Source organism: Salmo salar, chromosome 06 (assembly GCF_965601325.2).
Source record: "Salmo salar chromosome 06, fSalSal1, whole genome shotgun sequence".
Taxonomy (NCBI): domain Eukaryota; kingdom Metazoa; phylum Chordata; class Actinopteri; order Salmoniformes; family Salmonidae; genus Salmo; species Salmo salar.
In genome coordinates this window covers 31,137,072-31,153,511 of record NC_138296.1, presented here as the reverse complement: position 1 = coordinate 31,153,511, position 16,440 = coordinate 31,137,072, and the positions used below count along the sequence as shown (strand labels likewise).

General features: G+C 43.6%; 3 protein-coding genes across 9 annotated transcripts; 1 reads left to right on the top strand and 2 right to left on the bottom strand.

Moving 5' to 3' along the window:
- Nucleotides 1–254: 254 nt before the first annotated feature.
- Nucleotides 255–9,355, top strand: atxn7l3a (ataxin 7 like 3a). 6 transcript variants are annotated; one of them, XM_014203261.3, is made up of 14 exons: nt 258–551; nt 933–1,012; nt 1,115–1,226; nt 1,356–1,488; nt 1,593–1,764; nt 1,887–1,987; nt 2,078–2,136; nt 2,688–2,733; nt 4,953–4,990; nt 5,079–5,147; nt 5,286–5,329; nt 6,695–6,766; nt 7,130–7,266; nt 7,358–9,355. In XM_014203261.3, the coding sequence occupies exons 3-14, from the start codon at nt 1,176–1,178 to the stop codon at nt 7,555–7,557; spliced, it is 1,122 nt and encodes a 373-aa protein (XP_014058736.1). In that variant the 5' UTR covers nt 258–551; nt 933–1,012; nt 1,115–1,175; the 3' UTR covers nt 7,558–9,355. The 6 variants fall into 6 exon arrangements, with proteins under 6 accessions (XP_014058739.1, XP_014058736.1, XP_045576070.1 ...); XM_014203263.3 differs by having other exon boundaries at nt 265–551; nt 2,078–2,100; XM_014203264.3 differs by lacking the exon at nt 6,695–6,766 and having other exon boundaries at nt 255–551.
- On the bottom strand, nt 9,213–13,100 carry tmub2 (transmembrane and ubiquitin-like domain containing 2). The gene is given in 3 exon segments (NM_001141788.1): nt 9,213–10,722; nt 10,974–11,551; nt 12,982–13,100. Coding segments are annotated over 2 exon segments (933 nt in total). The 5' UTR covers nt 11,537–11,551; nt 12,982–13,100; the 3' UTR covers nt 9,213–10,352.
- A 356-nt stretch (nt 13,101–13,456) lies between these two features.
- On the bottom strand, nt 13,457–16,354 carry LOC106593052 (ankyrin repeat and SOCS box protein 16). 2 transcript variants are annotated; one of them, XM_045720109.2, is made up of 7 exons: nt 16,178–16,354; nt 15,572–15,948; nt 15,086–15,353; nt 14,517–14,925; nt 14,242–14,325; nt 13,881–13,994; nt 13,457–13,783 (listed from the first exon to the last, which is right to left on the bottom strand). In XM_045720109.2, exons 2-7 carry the CDS (start codon nt 15,903–15,905, stop codon nt 13,598–13,600), a joined length of 1,395 nt encoding a protein of 464 aa, XP_045576065.2. In that variant the 5' UTR covers nt 15,906–15,948; nt 16,178–16,354; the 3' UTR covers nt 13,457–13,597. The 2 variants fall into 2 exon arrangements, with proteins under 2 accessions (XP_045576065.2, XP_045576066.2); XM_045720110.2 differs by having other exon boundaries at nt 13,881–13,955.
- Between the last annotated feature and the right edge of the window lie 86 nt (nt 16,355–16,440).

Genomic DNA, 16,440 nt, shown 5'->3' with positions numbered 1-16,440 from the left:
AAAATGGATAATGGACCACTTCAAATAATATGTTCGAAATGCCGACCAAACAATAGTGTCCTAAATAAATGGATAAATGAGAATTTCTTCAGATACTTACAACTAGCTATACCCTAATCTATGATTTGGTTGTTTCATGAGAACTAATCGATAAACGATAACCGTGATTATTTCACCTCTTCCCTTTCCGTCAATAACACAAATGGCCACTCGCGAGAGGGGGCGGATCCAGACATCCGAGGTTTTTTCTATTTAATTATTGCATATCCAATTATAAATTAAATGTATGCACTTGAGTTGATTAGAAGTTAATTTCCTTTCTCTGCCATTTCCCCCCTACTCCAGGCCAAGTAAAACGGCACGGAGAACCTCGGTGATCGTTTAGTGGGGTCTGTTAAGAAGGAAAATGGCAGCCTCTTTTTACATTTTCTTATCATTTCCCTTTGACTGCTACAACATGTATCATCCTAGCTAGATACAACGTAGCAAAGTAATCTATTGTCAATGTCCAGCTAAACTGTAACGGCTACATCATAGATTGGTCGTTGATGGTGAGTGCGAGCTGACCAGTATGATATTCTCTGTAAAGAAATAATTGAAATAATTGTACGTACCCGTATTAGTAAGATTATGTGCAATGAGCTGATTTGTTAGCTAGCTATGTTTTTGCTATCGGTAGCAGATATTAGGAAAATATTTGTTTTTCTAACTAGCTGTCTATCAGTTGTTACTGCGTTCTATCCTAGCTAATATCGAACGTTACGGCTAGCTACTACGTGCTAGCTAGCGCTGTCTTAATGCTCACTAGTCTCTAGACAATACAACTGTTCTGGCTTTACTTTCGTTTTTGTTCTGGTTCTGTCTTGTATTGTGTAGCCGCAACACCAAATTTACAAATTCAGTGAAATGTATTTGTTTATTTGTTTCAACAGCTAACCAAAACAATATCAGGCAGTCACCTCTGCCAACTATTAGCGAAGAAGAGGTCTCAACTGAGTGTCGGTGCTCCTTTGTAAGTGTTGATTCAGTCTCACTCTGGGACTTTTGTTGGGTTTTGTCCAACAAATGGATAATCTCTTGTCTCATCACTTATGTGTGTATTTCCTGTTTTCAGCTCTGTTGTCCCCATAGCTGTGCCATGTAGAAGGCAGTGATTCGCCTGTAAACTTTTGCAAATGAAAATGGAGGATATGTCTCTGTCGGGCCTGGACAACACCAAGCTAGAGGTGAGTAGTGGACTACACTTTTACCATCCTATCATGTTTGGTGGTAGTTGTCCTGCTTTAAAACAGGAAGTTGCTCATGTAGTTTCCTTTCCTTTGTGACTCTGCTTTGTTTTTTGCTGCCCTCCACAGGCCTTGGCTCAGGACATCTACTCGGACCTGGTGGAGGACGCCTGTTTGGGCCTGTGTTTCGAGGTGCACCGTGCTGTCAAACAGGGCTACTTCTTCCTGGATGACACGGACCAAGAAAGCATGAAGGACTTTGGTTAGGACCAGAGTGCTTTCTCCTGGGTCTGGTTATCTGGTTCATCTCTCTGCCTTTTAATTTGTTACTTTATCTTTAATGTATGTTCTTGCCTTGCTCCGTAGAAATCGTTGACCAACCAGGAGTGGACATTTTTGGGCAAGTGTACAATCAGTGGAAGAACAAGGAGTGTGTGTGTCCCAACTGCAACCGGAGCATTGCTGCGTCCCGCTTTGCCCCTCATCTGGAGAAATGCCTGGGCATGGGGCGCAACAGCAGCCGCATCGCCAACCGCAGGTCAGCAAGGGGCACTGGACATGGACAGTGCCCCCTACACTACAATGTGACATAGAAAACAAACCAATACATTCCTCAAGTGAATGGGCAATTCTGATCATTTTCTTGATATTGGTCTACAGAATAGCAAGCAGTAACAACATGAACAACAAATCGGAGAGTGATCAGGAAGACAATGATGACGTCAATGACAATGACTGGTCGTATGGCTCAGAAAAAAAAGGTGTGAATCCCTGTCTGAATTTTTTTGTGTGACTTTAGCTGAACAAGCACGTCTATGCCTGTCTTACACCCCTCTATTTTCCCTCTACAGCTAAGAAGAGAAAGTCAGATAAGGTATTTTTACATTCTTTGAAACAACATGTACCTTTGGTAAGTTTCGTTGCTGTGGAGATATTTATTCATGTTTTGTATGTTGTGTTTTTGTCCACATGTAATTGCAAGGGGGCCAATAGATAAAAAATAAGGATTTCTGGTATCCCTCTGTCCTTTCTGCTAGGGCCGGGATGATACCAGTATCGCGTTACTATCGTGGCAAGGAAACTTCTTTAGGAAAACAGCCCCAATGTTTGAAACAAACATCATTAAGTTGCTATCCAGTCACATTTATTTATTTTACAAGCTATAGTGCAAATTTTACAAACGGCAGCTTTTTAAAGGACCAAATAGTTAGCTCTGCTTTGTGTTAAAATTTTTCCCATGGAATTTTTTTTGCCATACTGATATTGTCCCAGCCCTACTTTCTGCTTGCAAGCATGGCAAGGATGAACATTTTCAATTTTTTTTTACAAATTCAATTGGATCAAGGGGTGTGTGCTTCACTTTTCCTGTTGCATGCTTCGCTAGTTGTTTGTGATATGTTAATCTAGATCAGTGTGTATCTAAATTGACAGTTCTTCTCTTTTTGTGTATTATTTCCTTAGAATCCAAATTCACCCAGAAGATCAAAATCTGTAAAGCATAAAAATGGTGAGTATAACGTTACCTCTTGTAAGATGCAGATGAAGTGACAACCCATGTAAGATGCAGATGAAGTGACAAACTAGAAGCTGTGTGTCATTTACATTTCCTGAATCCTGACTGCATAATGCATTTCCCATCTGGAATATAAATATTTTCCAATTGAAACACATGATTAGAATGGCAATTTTTCTTTTTTAATCTTAGTGGCAATCAGCAGTTAAAACAATAACAAGGCATCGTCCTCGCCCCTTATTCGGTAAAAGGCTGAGGGATTGTGCTAGAAATATTTTACCACTCAAATTAATAGAAAGAGCTATGGATACAAGGACTCACCATCGCGATATCAAAGTTATAGTTTTGAGGCTGTATAGTGTTTTGTTAACAAACATTGGAGTACAACAAGTTCTGATGGAGTATGACAGTTTTATTCTTCAAGAATCAATGGGTACATATCATTAATTTATAAATCCTAAAATGGATGTAGCAACTGCAGATTGCCTCTTTTAAATGTTATTTGTCAATATCAGTTCTCAATCAGCATTTATTTTACTGAAATTCACACTGATATTCATACTGCATTGCATACATTTCTATTTATATAATGCATTCTGATATACAGAATATTATATGTGTATGGTCTCATTGTGTTTTGTTTGTCGGGAGTTAGAATGTGGGAATGTTCTAGAGTCCAAACTCTCTGTAGCCTTGAAATGGAAGTGTGTAGGTGAAGTCGAACATAGAGCCCACTCCTGAATACACCCAATTTATGCCCCTACTTTGTGTGTTTGTGTGCGTGAAAGTTTTAGAGTAGTTGGTTGAATGGTTGGGGATGTTTTACACTCTGGTCGTTTCAGCATTGCTGGGTCCAAAGCCTTGTTGCAGATCAGGAAGCTCCATGCGTGCTGTTGAGAGATGATGCATTTCCTCAGTGATCGGAAGGGGCTGATTACTGCCGGGCCAGCTCTATAATGCCCTCACCCACGTCAATGTAGGGTCAAAGGTCAACCCGAGAAGGATCTGGGAAAGAACCCTGACGTTTTAGGGATAGTATATCAGGAAAAGAGTGCCTGGAGTTTGAACTTTCGTTCCTAAGGAAATTAACCTTAGCAGAGACCCAGGGTGTCTCCAAAATCCTCTATTGAGAATGTTAATGTGGCCTTCTGGATTCTTCACGATAGATGGCCATTGAAGGAGTCTGCTGCTTAAATCCAGGTCAAATGCACAATGTTAGCAGAATACTGATGTAGTACAGTATGAAAAGGATCAGAAGCAGCATTGAAGATCAGGATAAGCAATTTAGATATAAGGCAAAAGCCGACTCTTCGTGCTCCACAATCTCCTGTTTGCTTGATGATTTTAATTTGACATGGATCATGGTGCAAAGCTAATGAGCTTAGAATGACATACAGGAAGCTGACAATTGTGTGCAATAAACCACAGTTCAGCCTCCAGTTTTCAGTTCTTTGTATGTAATGTATCAATTTATTTTCTGTATTGTGTTATATATTGTTTAACTAGTTCGACACTTGAGTGAAAAAATCATGTCCGATGATAGTCTGGTCCCAGTAATGATAGACTACAGTCATGTCTCTAAAGCAGACCAGCTGCTTTTCTCTTAGTTTCTCAGGTGACTCAAGTCCTCTTGTGCATTATCCTATCCATTATCTACTTGACATATTCATGCTTTTGTTTGCATTTATTTTTGTTTTGTATCATGTCTTCATTGATTCTTGATTTCCTGATTGTCCATGTTTCTTTAAATGGAACTGAAATGAAACGGTGCTGCTAGCTTCTATGGAGCATCAAGGATGTTCCTATGTAATAAATGACCTGAACTCAATCCACACCAGTTTGATCGACCTGTCATTTGTGGCTTTGGCCCTTAAAGTGCTGCTCAATTTCAATCACAGATTGATTAAAATATATTTTGCCTTATGCTTATGCATAAATATGCTTGCTATTGTAGCACGTACATAATAATCATGTTCTCTTAACTCACTGGTCAATAGCTAGAGACCTTTGCTTCATCCTGTCATAAATTGTACATTTTACGTATGTTTTCTCAGACATAGGAATCAATTTTTTGTGACATGTAATATTGTGGATTTTGCACAAAATGTAATCACTGCTGTATTTCATGGTTGGTGGTGGTTGTGTGCATCATCTGTGTCTTTGGGAGTCAGTGGCAAGTAGACTGATAGATCATATGCTGTTCTCTTTTTCAGGGGAGCTTAGTAATAGTGTCAATGCAGATCCATACAAGGTAACCAGAATCCATTTTTCTGATGGTTCACACCTACATATCTATTAGTGTGTTGATGTCTGTTATCGTTCTCTCTCCCTCACTGCAGTACAACTATAACACTGGCATCAATTACGAAACTTTAGGCCCTGACGAACTGAGGTCTCTGTTGACAACAGTGAGTCATTTTCATTTATCCATTCTACCATCCATCCACAAGTCTAACTGTATATCAGATCATATCTAAAATCTCAAGACATTTATCAGCAGTGTGTATGACTGGCTTGTCTCTAACTACACTGCCCCCTGTCTGCAGCAATGTGGAGTGATCTCGGAGCACACCAAGAAGATGTGCACCAGGTAGGATTTACTCTGCACGCAGACACAGCACATGCACCTCTAATAGTCTTGTCATTTCCACCTAACGTCCTATCAGCTACACGGAGTGCACACGCATACCTTTATCACACAAACTCATTAATACTTTTTGTTTCTCAAGCGCTGGCACTAGATGTTAGCTTGAGTCAAAGTTGCTGATTATGATCATGATGAGCCATTCAGGGTTGTACTGTGCCAGACAGACATCTTCCTGGAAGTTTGATGTCAATGTCAGGACGTCCTGTGTCCATCCCTCAGCCTGCCCCTTAGTATGGACCTTACCAGGTTCTCAGAGGTGTTTGTTAAACTAGCTAGTAAGGAAGGTCTTCTGTGACTTGAATGACGTGTGTTCCGGACAAGTGGTAAACCTGTGGCCCAACTCCATTATGGAGGCTGCCAACAGACACTCATGGTTACTGTTCTGCATGTTGTTTCTGTGAGACCTTTAACATGATCAGTTTCATTGGTGTGTTGTGATCATGTGTAGTTGGGACTGATTTTTGGGGTACACAAGTGGCAACTCTATATGATTCTCAATTATTTTCCATTTCCTTTCTAACAGTATTTAGATGATTGGGGTTGGTTATTGGCTAATTTTCTTTAAAAAAAAAATGTATACTGAACAAAAAATATAAACTAAACTTGTAAAGTGTTTGTCCCATTTTTCATGAGCTGAAATAAAATATCTTAAATGTTAAGCTACCTCCCAACGTCATTTTGGAGAATTTGGCAGTACATCCAACCGGCCTCACAACTGCAGACCACCCGGCTTCTTCACCTGCGGGATAATCTGAGGGGGGGAGGGGGGGGGGTAATAAAAAGTATTTCTGTCTGTAATAAAGCCCCTTTTTGGGGGGAAAAACTCATTCTGGCTCCCCAGTGGGTGGACCTACAGTATGCCCACCCATGGCTGCGCCCCTGCCCAGTCATGTGAAATCCATAGATTAGGGCCTGATTTCCTTCTATGAACTGTAACGCAGTAAAACCTTTAAAGTTGTTGCATGTTGCGTTTATATTTTTGTTCAGTATAATACCAAATTGTGTAAAATTAGTGAAACAATTCATATTTGATTGGACTAAACAACAGATATTTTCCAATTGGACTATGTAAGACCCTGATTGGACACTGCCTGCTTTACGTGGTGAGAGACTAACTGGACACTGTCAGTGAGCAAACAATCTCTAACCTCCAAACTCTGACACCTGACCCATCATCTGATTGGTCACTGGCAGTGTCTTTCTGTCTCCCACTCTTGTCTCTGCCGTGGCCCTGGGTAGGCGGGGCCACTGTGCATTGTGGGCAGATGTTTCTCAGGTGTTTGTAATGCCACGTTGTGTCCCTGCCAGGTCCCAGCGGTGCCCCCAGCACACGGACGAACAGAGGAGGGCCGTCAGGGTGTTCCTCCTGGGGCCGTCCGCGTGAGTGTGCCCCTCCCCCGCCCCTCAGACCTCCATTGGTTCTGACTGGTTTATTCCTAGAACTGATATATTCGATCTTGATTGGTACCTGTGGTGTCCCTAAATGTACAGGTGTTTGCTTGAGGAGTTGTATTGAATGACTATGTATTTATTGTGGATGTTTTGTGCCAGTTAGATGGACAGGCCTTATCATTGTGGGTGGACTATGTTAGTTTGCTACTGTATGAGCACTCATGGGGCCAACTGTATGGCCTGGATGTGTACTACAGTAGGTGTGCTGTATGGCAGATTGAATGGCTCCACCATGTGTACTGCTGCTGTCTCAGTGGCTGGTCTGATCTGAGCGGCTGTTGTCTCTGTCAGGTCGTCTCTGCCCGATGCAGACACAATGGTGGAGAGTGACTGCTACGACGCCTCAGATGGACAGGTTCTCATGAGTCGCCTACAGTGGGACGGATCCTCAGACATCTCCCCCTCCGATTCAGCCTCCTCCAAAGCCAGTAAGAGAACCGAATTCAGATCCACATTCTGTACGTTCATTACAGTGGAAGTCGGTCTCATCTCATCCCCCACTCCCGATCTCTCTCCCAGGCACCAACAACTCAGACTCTAAGAAGCCCAAGAAGAAGAAGAAGACGTCTCTTGGCCTAAACAGCACAGGAGGAGGGGGCGGCAGTGGGAGTGGAGGTGGCAGCAGCTCCCAGAGTAGTCTAGTAGGCCTATCCAACAGAAAGAAGAAGCCCAAGCTTCCTGTTCCCCCTGCCCCCAGTATCTATGACAACCTAAACTAGGGTAGTCCCAGTCTGCCCCCCCCCCCCGCAGAAGGTGACTGGATGGTGACATGGAATTCTGAACCATGCTTCATCCACTCATCCAGCTCCCCAGCCTGTCAAGTCATGGTCTCATACCTAACAGAGGTACAGATACCTGTGTCCTCTGTGGCAAAGATGATAACCCATTAACTCACATCCACTCACACACACATTAATATCAGCCCTGATTAGCCCAGGGGTTGTAACTTCTCTTTATTCATAACTGGACACAGCACCCCTTCATTTGAACGCCATTCTTATTTGTTTGTTGTTGAAGACAATATTTTGCAATTCCAGTTATAAAGAAACATGGGTCATAGATTATTCACTTTAATTATGTTTTTGTTAATCAGTGATTTTAGGCTTCAGACATGGACCAATCACACTCCGCTTTTTTGCACTCTGATCTGTTTTCTCCTGAAAACAAACATTGCTTTCTTTTTGACTCTGTCTCTGTTTAGGAGGGGACTTGTGGACTAATTGCATCACCTTACGACTACAGCTTTGTTATTGTGGTGGGGGATGCCAGTGTCATCTTGTTGTTTCACCAGTATTGGGGTACTTGATGGTGGCTTTATCCGTACTAGCATTGTATTGCACAGTGGTGTATGTGTGGGTGCATGTGTGTATGAATGTTTGTTGTGTAAAGTTGACTGTTTTCCATGTTGTGGGCCTGTGTGTGTGATTTCATTTGTTTTCAGATTACTATGCATCTCTGAATGTGCCATTGTGGTTGAGTCAGTATATGTATAATTTTGAATATTTAACTTTTTTGGTTTACATTGACTGTGTCAAGTGAGAATCTGTATTTAATGTCTGCACTCAGTAAATGCAGATGTTGACATGTATCATGGAGTGAGCCCGTGCGTTTTTGTATACCGATACATGTGGTATGAACTATGTAAAAGAATCATGATTTAATTGGATCTTGTATACATACACAGCTTCATGCTAAACAGTGCTTCTTCCCTGTCTATCTTTACTGTTTCATACTCAGTCTGAATTTTCTCCAACCTGCTTCTGCTGCAAATCATAATATCACTCTATACAGGTTGTAGATCTCGCATTGCTTCCTGTTGAATAATGCTATAGTGGAGTCAACCTGCTTTTTTCTCAATAATACTCTAGGTCAATCTGCATCACTTGACTTGCAAAGTCTGTCTCTGCTTACGTGCAGTGTCTATGCGCTTGTAGGAATTCAAATCTGCCGCCACTTGCAACAGAAGTGCAATGGCTGTTGCATGGGATATTTCAGACTGTTATTCTTGCCCTTTTCAGTTTTACTCTAGCTAATGAGTTAAGTTTGATATTGTTATTCATTCCTGTTTGAGAGGCCCACCAGACTACTTGCTAGGGAGAATCTTATATACCCTGAGTTTTCATTTAGAACATTCAGCCAGTGATTAAGTATGACATCACTTTAATGTGCACTAAAAGAATCAACCTTCACGTGAAAAAACACCTATTTTGGGTATGGCTGATTTCATTTGTCCCTCTTTACGGACAGGGTAAAGAATGGCCTGTATTACTAATGCTGCGTAACTGTTTATTTGTGTGTATCAGTGTGTCTCTGAACAATATGAGTGTGGACAAATGACGCAATAGAAAAAGTGTCTTCACAAAACAAAAACAACTTTTTTCATGCACGTGTGTGTGTGCGCATGTGCAAATATGTCAATTGTATTTTAATGTGATGCACAGCTAGGTTCTCTTTATATCCCAGTTCCCCATGTGTACAGAAGTTTCTTTGTCTGAGTAAAATCAAGTGCCATTCAGATTTCTTGCGTTCTGTCATTTTGTCCAATATCAGACATACTCCCTCTTTACACAGGGACTGATTGGTTTGAATGTCTTTAAATCTGAATCACAGCACTGAAGCCAGAGGAAAACAATCGGGATAAAGAGATTTTCCCTGTCATCTGTGTCACATTCCCCAACAGAAATCCTGATGTGTCCGATGTGGTTTTATCCCATTCATTCTATGTACAGTAAATACATATTTACAGTATTTTCTAAACCAAACATGTTGCTTATTTTCATGCATTAACTTATATGGTTTAAAATAAAAGATATTAACGTAGAGTAATTCAAGCAACAAAAATCCTTAAACTGTTTTGCCTTGCAATAAGGCAGTTGTTACAGTCCACAATAACTAAGGTGAAAGCTCATTCCCAAAGAACTGGAAAGAAAGTAGAAATATAACCAGCACTCCATACATGGCAAGTGGTTTCAAAGTTGCTCTAGAGTCAAGTCTTTAGTTGTATAATCTTAATTTTGTTTCCGTTGCAAATGAGGAAATGAATTGCTCGTTCAAACACGTACTACAAAAAGACAAAACATTTCTGGAACGTTAACATGTATATAATGACGAACAGGCTATGTGAAGCCAAACTGGCCAGAAGATATTGCTGACACAGTGGACCAAGCAGCCTGTGGTCCTGGGTGTGATGCTGATGGTTCTGCCCTATAAGGACCAACAGGAGCTGGGCCCACTCAATGTTTTTCTGAGAAGCAAAATTACAGCTCAGTATTATCTCTGCTTCATACTAACAAACACACATTCCAGATAACTTGAATCTCTGCACATACAATCAATCTCACATTATGCTATTTGCTGGTGCATGCACAAACACACCCACTCTAAGGATTCCAGTTGAGCTCTATGGTGTCTGAGGCAGAGGCCCCCTGACTCCATTCATCCTCCTGACACAGTTGTTATTCCTTCTCATTCTCCTGCCCAGATGAGGGACCTTCCATCCTGCCTCCTCTCCCGCTCACCGGCTGTGCATTCCAAAGATGAGGAAGCTGAAGAACACAGTGACTCCCACCAGGGAGATGGTAGCAGGGGCGGTGAAGAACTGACGGTAGTTGATGCGGAAGTACCAGACCACGGCTAACATCACCACAAACACAGGCACCACCAGGCTGCTGGTGCTCAGAGCCAGGCCTGCAGCCCTGATTCCCCCACTAGCCCCAGAGCGAGCTGCCTCCTCTGGGCTGGCCTCCCGCAGCACCTGGGACACGTGGCAGTGGATCACACTGTTGTGAGAGATGTTGAGGGAGAGCAGAGTCCGTTTGGGATCCTGAAGCAGCTGGCCCTGGTAGATCAACTTGATCTGACGCTCCCGCCCCGAGAAGTACTTACTAGAGAGGAGAAAGAAATGTCTCTAAGACTGTATGGGAAAGATATGCATGTTCAATAAATCAAAAAAGGTTAAACACAGAAAATGTATAATGAGAGCTGCCATATAATACTGTAATGACCCTGGGTTTATAAGCACGGAAATTGACTGCCACACGAGCATGCTTTTACGGCAGTCGATAGTGCGCTGGACTTCGGGCTAGAAGGTCGAGGGTTCGAGACCTGCACCCTGCTGTTTCATTACAATACTAACCTCTTCAGTAGACCCACTGTATCCTGGGGACTCAGGACTGCCACCTCTTCTGTGTCATTCAGGAACTTCAAACGAACCGTGATGCTGGTGCAGGAGACCACTGGGCTCAGCTTCTGAACCTTCTCTTCTTCCTCATAGTCATCCTCTTCCTCATCATCTTCATCATCATCATCATCAGGCTGGTATGTCTGAGGTTTCTTCCCCTGGATATTCAACAGCAGGTCCACTCCAGCCCCTGCAGTCCCCTCTCCTGTTCCCTCACCATCTTCCCTCTCAGACCCAGGCTCCCCCTCCTCTGGCTTGTTCTCCTGGGAGGGTGGAGGTGTTTGCTGCTCTGGGGTGTCTGCACTGGGTGGCCCTCCACTGTAACTGTCATGGGCCCCCAGCCCGATTAGAGAGGCGTGGGCCCCGACTGTAAGTATGGTGCTCAGGATGTGGTCTCCCCGATCTTCCACTTGCGTGGAGAGCCAAGCCAGGACCAAGGCCAAGACCAGGAGTAACACACCGCTTACTGCAGCCACCTCGCCTCCCATCCCATCCATTGTCAGTGCACACACCGCCATCTCTGTCCTTAGTGTCTGTGGTATAGCAAAAGAGAAGTGAAAATAGTGCATAGATACATATGAGTAGAAAGCCTATGACCTGTATTACAACTGTCAGGGACAGAGACCTGTATTACATATGTCAGGGACAGAGACCTGTATTACATATGTCAGGGACAGAGACCTGTATTACAACTGTCAGGGACAGAGACCTGTATTACAACTGTCAGGGACAGAGACCTGTATTACATCTGTCAGGGACAGAGACCTGTATTACAACTGTCAGGGACAGAGACCTGTATTACAACTGTCAGAGACAGAGACCTGTATTACAACTGTCAGGGACAGAGACCTGTATTACAACGGTCAGAGACAGAGACCTGTATTACAACTGTCAGGGACAGAGACCTGTATTACAACTGTCAGAGACAGAGACCTGTATTACAACTGTCAGGGACAGAGACCTGTATTACAACTGTCAGGGACAGAGACCTGTATTACAACTGTCAGGGACAGAGACCTGTATTACATATGTCAGGACAGAGACCTGTATTACAACTGTCAGAGACAGAGACCTGTATTACAACTGTCAGGGACAGAGACCTGTATTACAACTGTCAGGGACAGAGACCTGTATTACAACTGTCAGGGACAGAGACCTGTATTACATATGTCAGGGACAGAGACCTGTATTACATATGTCAGGGACAGAGACCTGTATTACAACTGTCAGAGACAGAGACCTGTATTACAACTGTCAGGGACAGAGACCTGTATTACATATGTCAGGGACAGAGACCTGTATTACAACTGTCAGAGACAGAGACCTGTATTACAACTGTCAGGGACAGAGACCTGTATTACATATGTCAGGGACAGAGACCTGTATTACAACGGTCAGGGACAGAGACCTGTATTACAACTGTCAGAGACAGAGACCTGTATTATAACTGTCAGGGACAGAGACCTGTATTACATATGTCAGGGACAGAGACCTGTATTACAACTGTCAGGGACAGAGACCTGTATTACAACTGTCAGGGACAGAGACCTGTATTACAACTGTCAGGGACAGAGATTAAGTGCTACTTCAAAGCAACCGTCTATAGTTTCGTAAGTGATGGCCTGGAAATGTTGTCACAAAAGTTAGCTATCTAACCGTAGCTACCCATCTAACTAATGTCAACCCAGTTAAAACACGTCACTAATGTGTTTACTACTACATTGTGCATCCGCTGGAGAAGCTAGATACAGAAGAAAAATGTTTTTCAATGTTTATGCTAACGTTAGAAGACATATTGGAGGTTAACTAGCTAGGTATTAAGTTAGCTAGCTAGCTAGTAATAGCAACAGGGACGACCTTCGTTTGCTAACTTTCACTACATTGTCAAAATGCTTTCTATCGATGTTCTTATTAAATGCACACACCAGTTATATGCGCATTTGAATATAAAAGGTGCGCTTACCTGCTATGTAGTCAAATCATGTTTGACGACATGCTACCATGCTAATTTAGCCACAGCCCCGATAATAAAACTGGAGTAGAGGGCCACATAAACACAGATGACGTTACGCCACCAGCGCGTAGGTCGGTTAGTGCTTTCAGGGATCCTTGGGACGTCCAACTCTTGTGTAGCTGGCACGCAAACGGGCACAAGCAAGGAAACAAATACTGGTATGAATCTAAAATACTAAAAAGTTTCCTCTCCTCGTATTCTCTCTCCTTCATGTGCTGAAAATAGAGTACAAATGAAAGCAATAGTGTACCTGTCTGTAGTGTGTGGTTGCTTTCACCTGTGCAGATGAAGCAGCCTGGGAAGTAGTTGAGAGTCATACAGTCTGAGTTGTTGTCAATACATTCTGAGATGTCTTTTCATTCCTACCAATCGTCCATACAAATACAATTCATACAAGAACATAAATTAGTTCAGAAAAATAGTATCACATTTTCATAGGCAAAATAGAAAGTTGATTTATTAATAAATTAATACAGAAAACACAAATTATTGCAACCATTCTTTTAGTTATTGTAAATGCAAATCATTCTCTCTCTTGGCTTCTGTCCCATGTGTTCCACTTTATTCACCGGATCTCCCAGTCATTCCGAAGTAGTAGATACTCCATCAGAGAGCTGGGGATGTCCAATCTACTGATAGTTGCGTCGATACCTTTTCCTAAGTGGCGGCGCAGAGCACAGCGGCATAGGTGCTGCAGGGAGCGGGGCTGGCTAGTCATCTGCCTCACAGAGTCAAAGAAACCCTGGTGCGTCTGGGAGAGATGGTGAGGGATGGTGTGGGAAAGGGAAGAGGACATTAGATGGTTCAAGCAGTGAAGGAGAGAGCTGAAAACGGAGGAAAGGACAAACCTCATGTATCTCAAGAGGGATAGACTGCATCCATTCCTCACAGGAAGGGACAACAGCATAGCAGTTCAGCATTACCTCCAGAGTGGCAGGGGAGAGGAGGCAGAGTTTCAGCATCTATATGGAGGCATTCTGTGGGTTATTATTATTATTATCATGCCCTCCAAAATATATTGTCTACGTAGAATTGCTAGCTTTAAAACATTTTCATTGTGCCCCCAAATGAAATAAAATCAAGCTTTTGCTGGTGCACGTCTTTCATCCCAATAAAATATAATTAAATGGGCCCAAATGCAGCCTCCAACTGGCATTTTTACACCCAGCTTGGCCCAACTCACTTTTCCAATTGCCCACCCTGACATACCAAGCTTTTACCGGCCTTGGCACCGTGATTTAGGAGGGAGCGTGCTACAGCCTCAGGATGCTGGTCTGGATAGTCCTCCACCACCTGCAGACAGGAGAAGGAGAATACGTCTGTCTTATCTACCACTCACTGATTATGAAAATTATAAATATAATTAAATAACCTTATGTCCAAATGGATCTTACACTATGACCACAGAACTCTCCTTAGCACCCTCATGCCCCCCCCCCCCCCCCCCCCACCACCACCACCATATGGGCCGCCCTTAACCCCACCTGTAACAGACAGTCCATGGGTGTGTATCCTGCACAGTTCTGCACATCTGCTTTGGCTCCATGTTGTAGTAAAATTTCTACAATGCGTGGGCTGCAGTTACTACAGGCGTTGTGTAGAGGTGTGTGGTGTTTCCTGCCTGCAGTGCAGGGGTCAGCCCCAGCTCCCAGTAGCATCTGGACCACGCGGAGGTACCGCCCAGCCTCGGCAGGCCTCTCAGCCCCACCACAGGCTGCATTCAGGGGGGTCTCCCCCTCACGGTTCCTGGCTGACACGTCAGCTCCATGGGACAGAAAGAGCTTCACATGCTCCTCCAGACCCCGACGAGCCACCACATGGAGGGGCGTTAGCTTTGTTTCACTGGTCAACACATTGACCTCTGCCCCACCCATAACCAGCAGCTCAGCACACCTGAAGAGAGTAGAGACACAACCTTATGATCTTATCATTCATTAGCACCCACATCAACAGACCCGCCTGCCATATAACTTTTAAAACATTCCGCTATCTATAAATAATAGAAATGATCACCAGGCATAGTGTCAGTATGGCTAAGAGCGCTGTAACTCACTGAAATGTCTGGGCTGTGCTGCAGAGGTGAAGGGGTGCACTGCCGTCTTCTGCCAGCAGGTCAGGGTCTGCTCCGTGGGCTAGCAGCAGCTGGACACAGCTGTCATGGCCACCTATACAGGCATCATGCAGGGCTGTGCTGCCACCAGGGTCAGCATCCACCTCCGCCCCTCGAAACAGCAGCTCCTCCACACAGCCTGAGTGTCCCTTGCTGGCTGCCAGACGCAATGCAGATGTCTGCTTGATCTTGGAGCTCATGGTCCACATCCCTGTCAGAGGGACAGAGAGTATGTACATTATTTACCTAGCAGATGCTCATAGCCAGAGAGGCTTAGGTATGTTTAGAGGATAGAATAAAGAGAGTTAATGAGCAGTGATTGGGGAATGATTGGAAGATCTATAAGAAAGGCACAGATAGGTCTAACAAAAAGACAACAGTGAAGCATACAGTAAAGGTGAGTTTATATTCTCTGCGTTTGACACCTACCCAGCTCTGGAGCCCACATCATCTCCTCATGTACTGTTTCCATCAGTGCGTTGACCATGCAGGGGTCCTTTAACACAGTGTGCACTCCCTTCATGTCCCCACACATGAATGTGTTGTGGATTGTGGTGTCTCTGCATCGGGCCTCATAGACCCGGATCTCCTGGAGGCCCCGCTGCTGTCTGGGAGGGGGTCTGGAGGCCCGGGACACAGGTGGCCGGCTCATGGCCCTCCTGTGAGCCAATGCCTGCCGCTTATCCTCCCACTCCTGGAGCTCCTGATCCACTTTCAGAGAATGCAAGGCGGCAGAGCTGAAGGCAAATGTGTCCCTGGACATGACACCCAAAGCTGGAGCAGAATCTCAAGCAACCCACCTAGGTCTTTGAGCAACACATTTGAAACAGTTCCAATTTTAGTTGCTTACAGTGGACACAACATGACTCAGTGCAACAAATTTGACTTAGACACTGACTGAAAACCTACTGTTATGGCCAATACTAAACGAAAATCAGGACAGAGACAACAGAGACAACTATTTATTTTGTCACTGGTCTTTGAAGATTGCATTTACATAGTATCAATGTTGTGTGAATATAGAATTCTACTCACCTTGAACTTGTAACCACTGTGAAATCAGATTTTTTTCATGTGAACTCAAGTAAGTTACTATACAAAATATCGTACATTTGCTGTTGTGGATAATGTCATTTGCTTTCGACTACTTCATGACGTGTTTTACAGACACGTCCAAATGTCCTTTCACAAGATACTGTTGCCCCAATACAAGTTTAGTGCCTGTTATAAATAGACGGGGAACGCAATCTGATATTCGGGGAACTGCATTAACTGAGATAGTCAGCAGGTGGCGACAG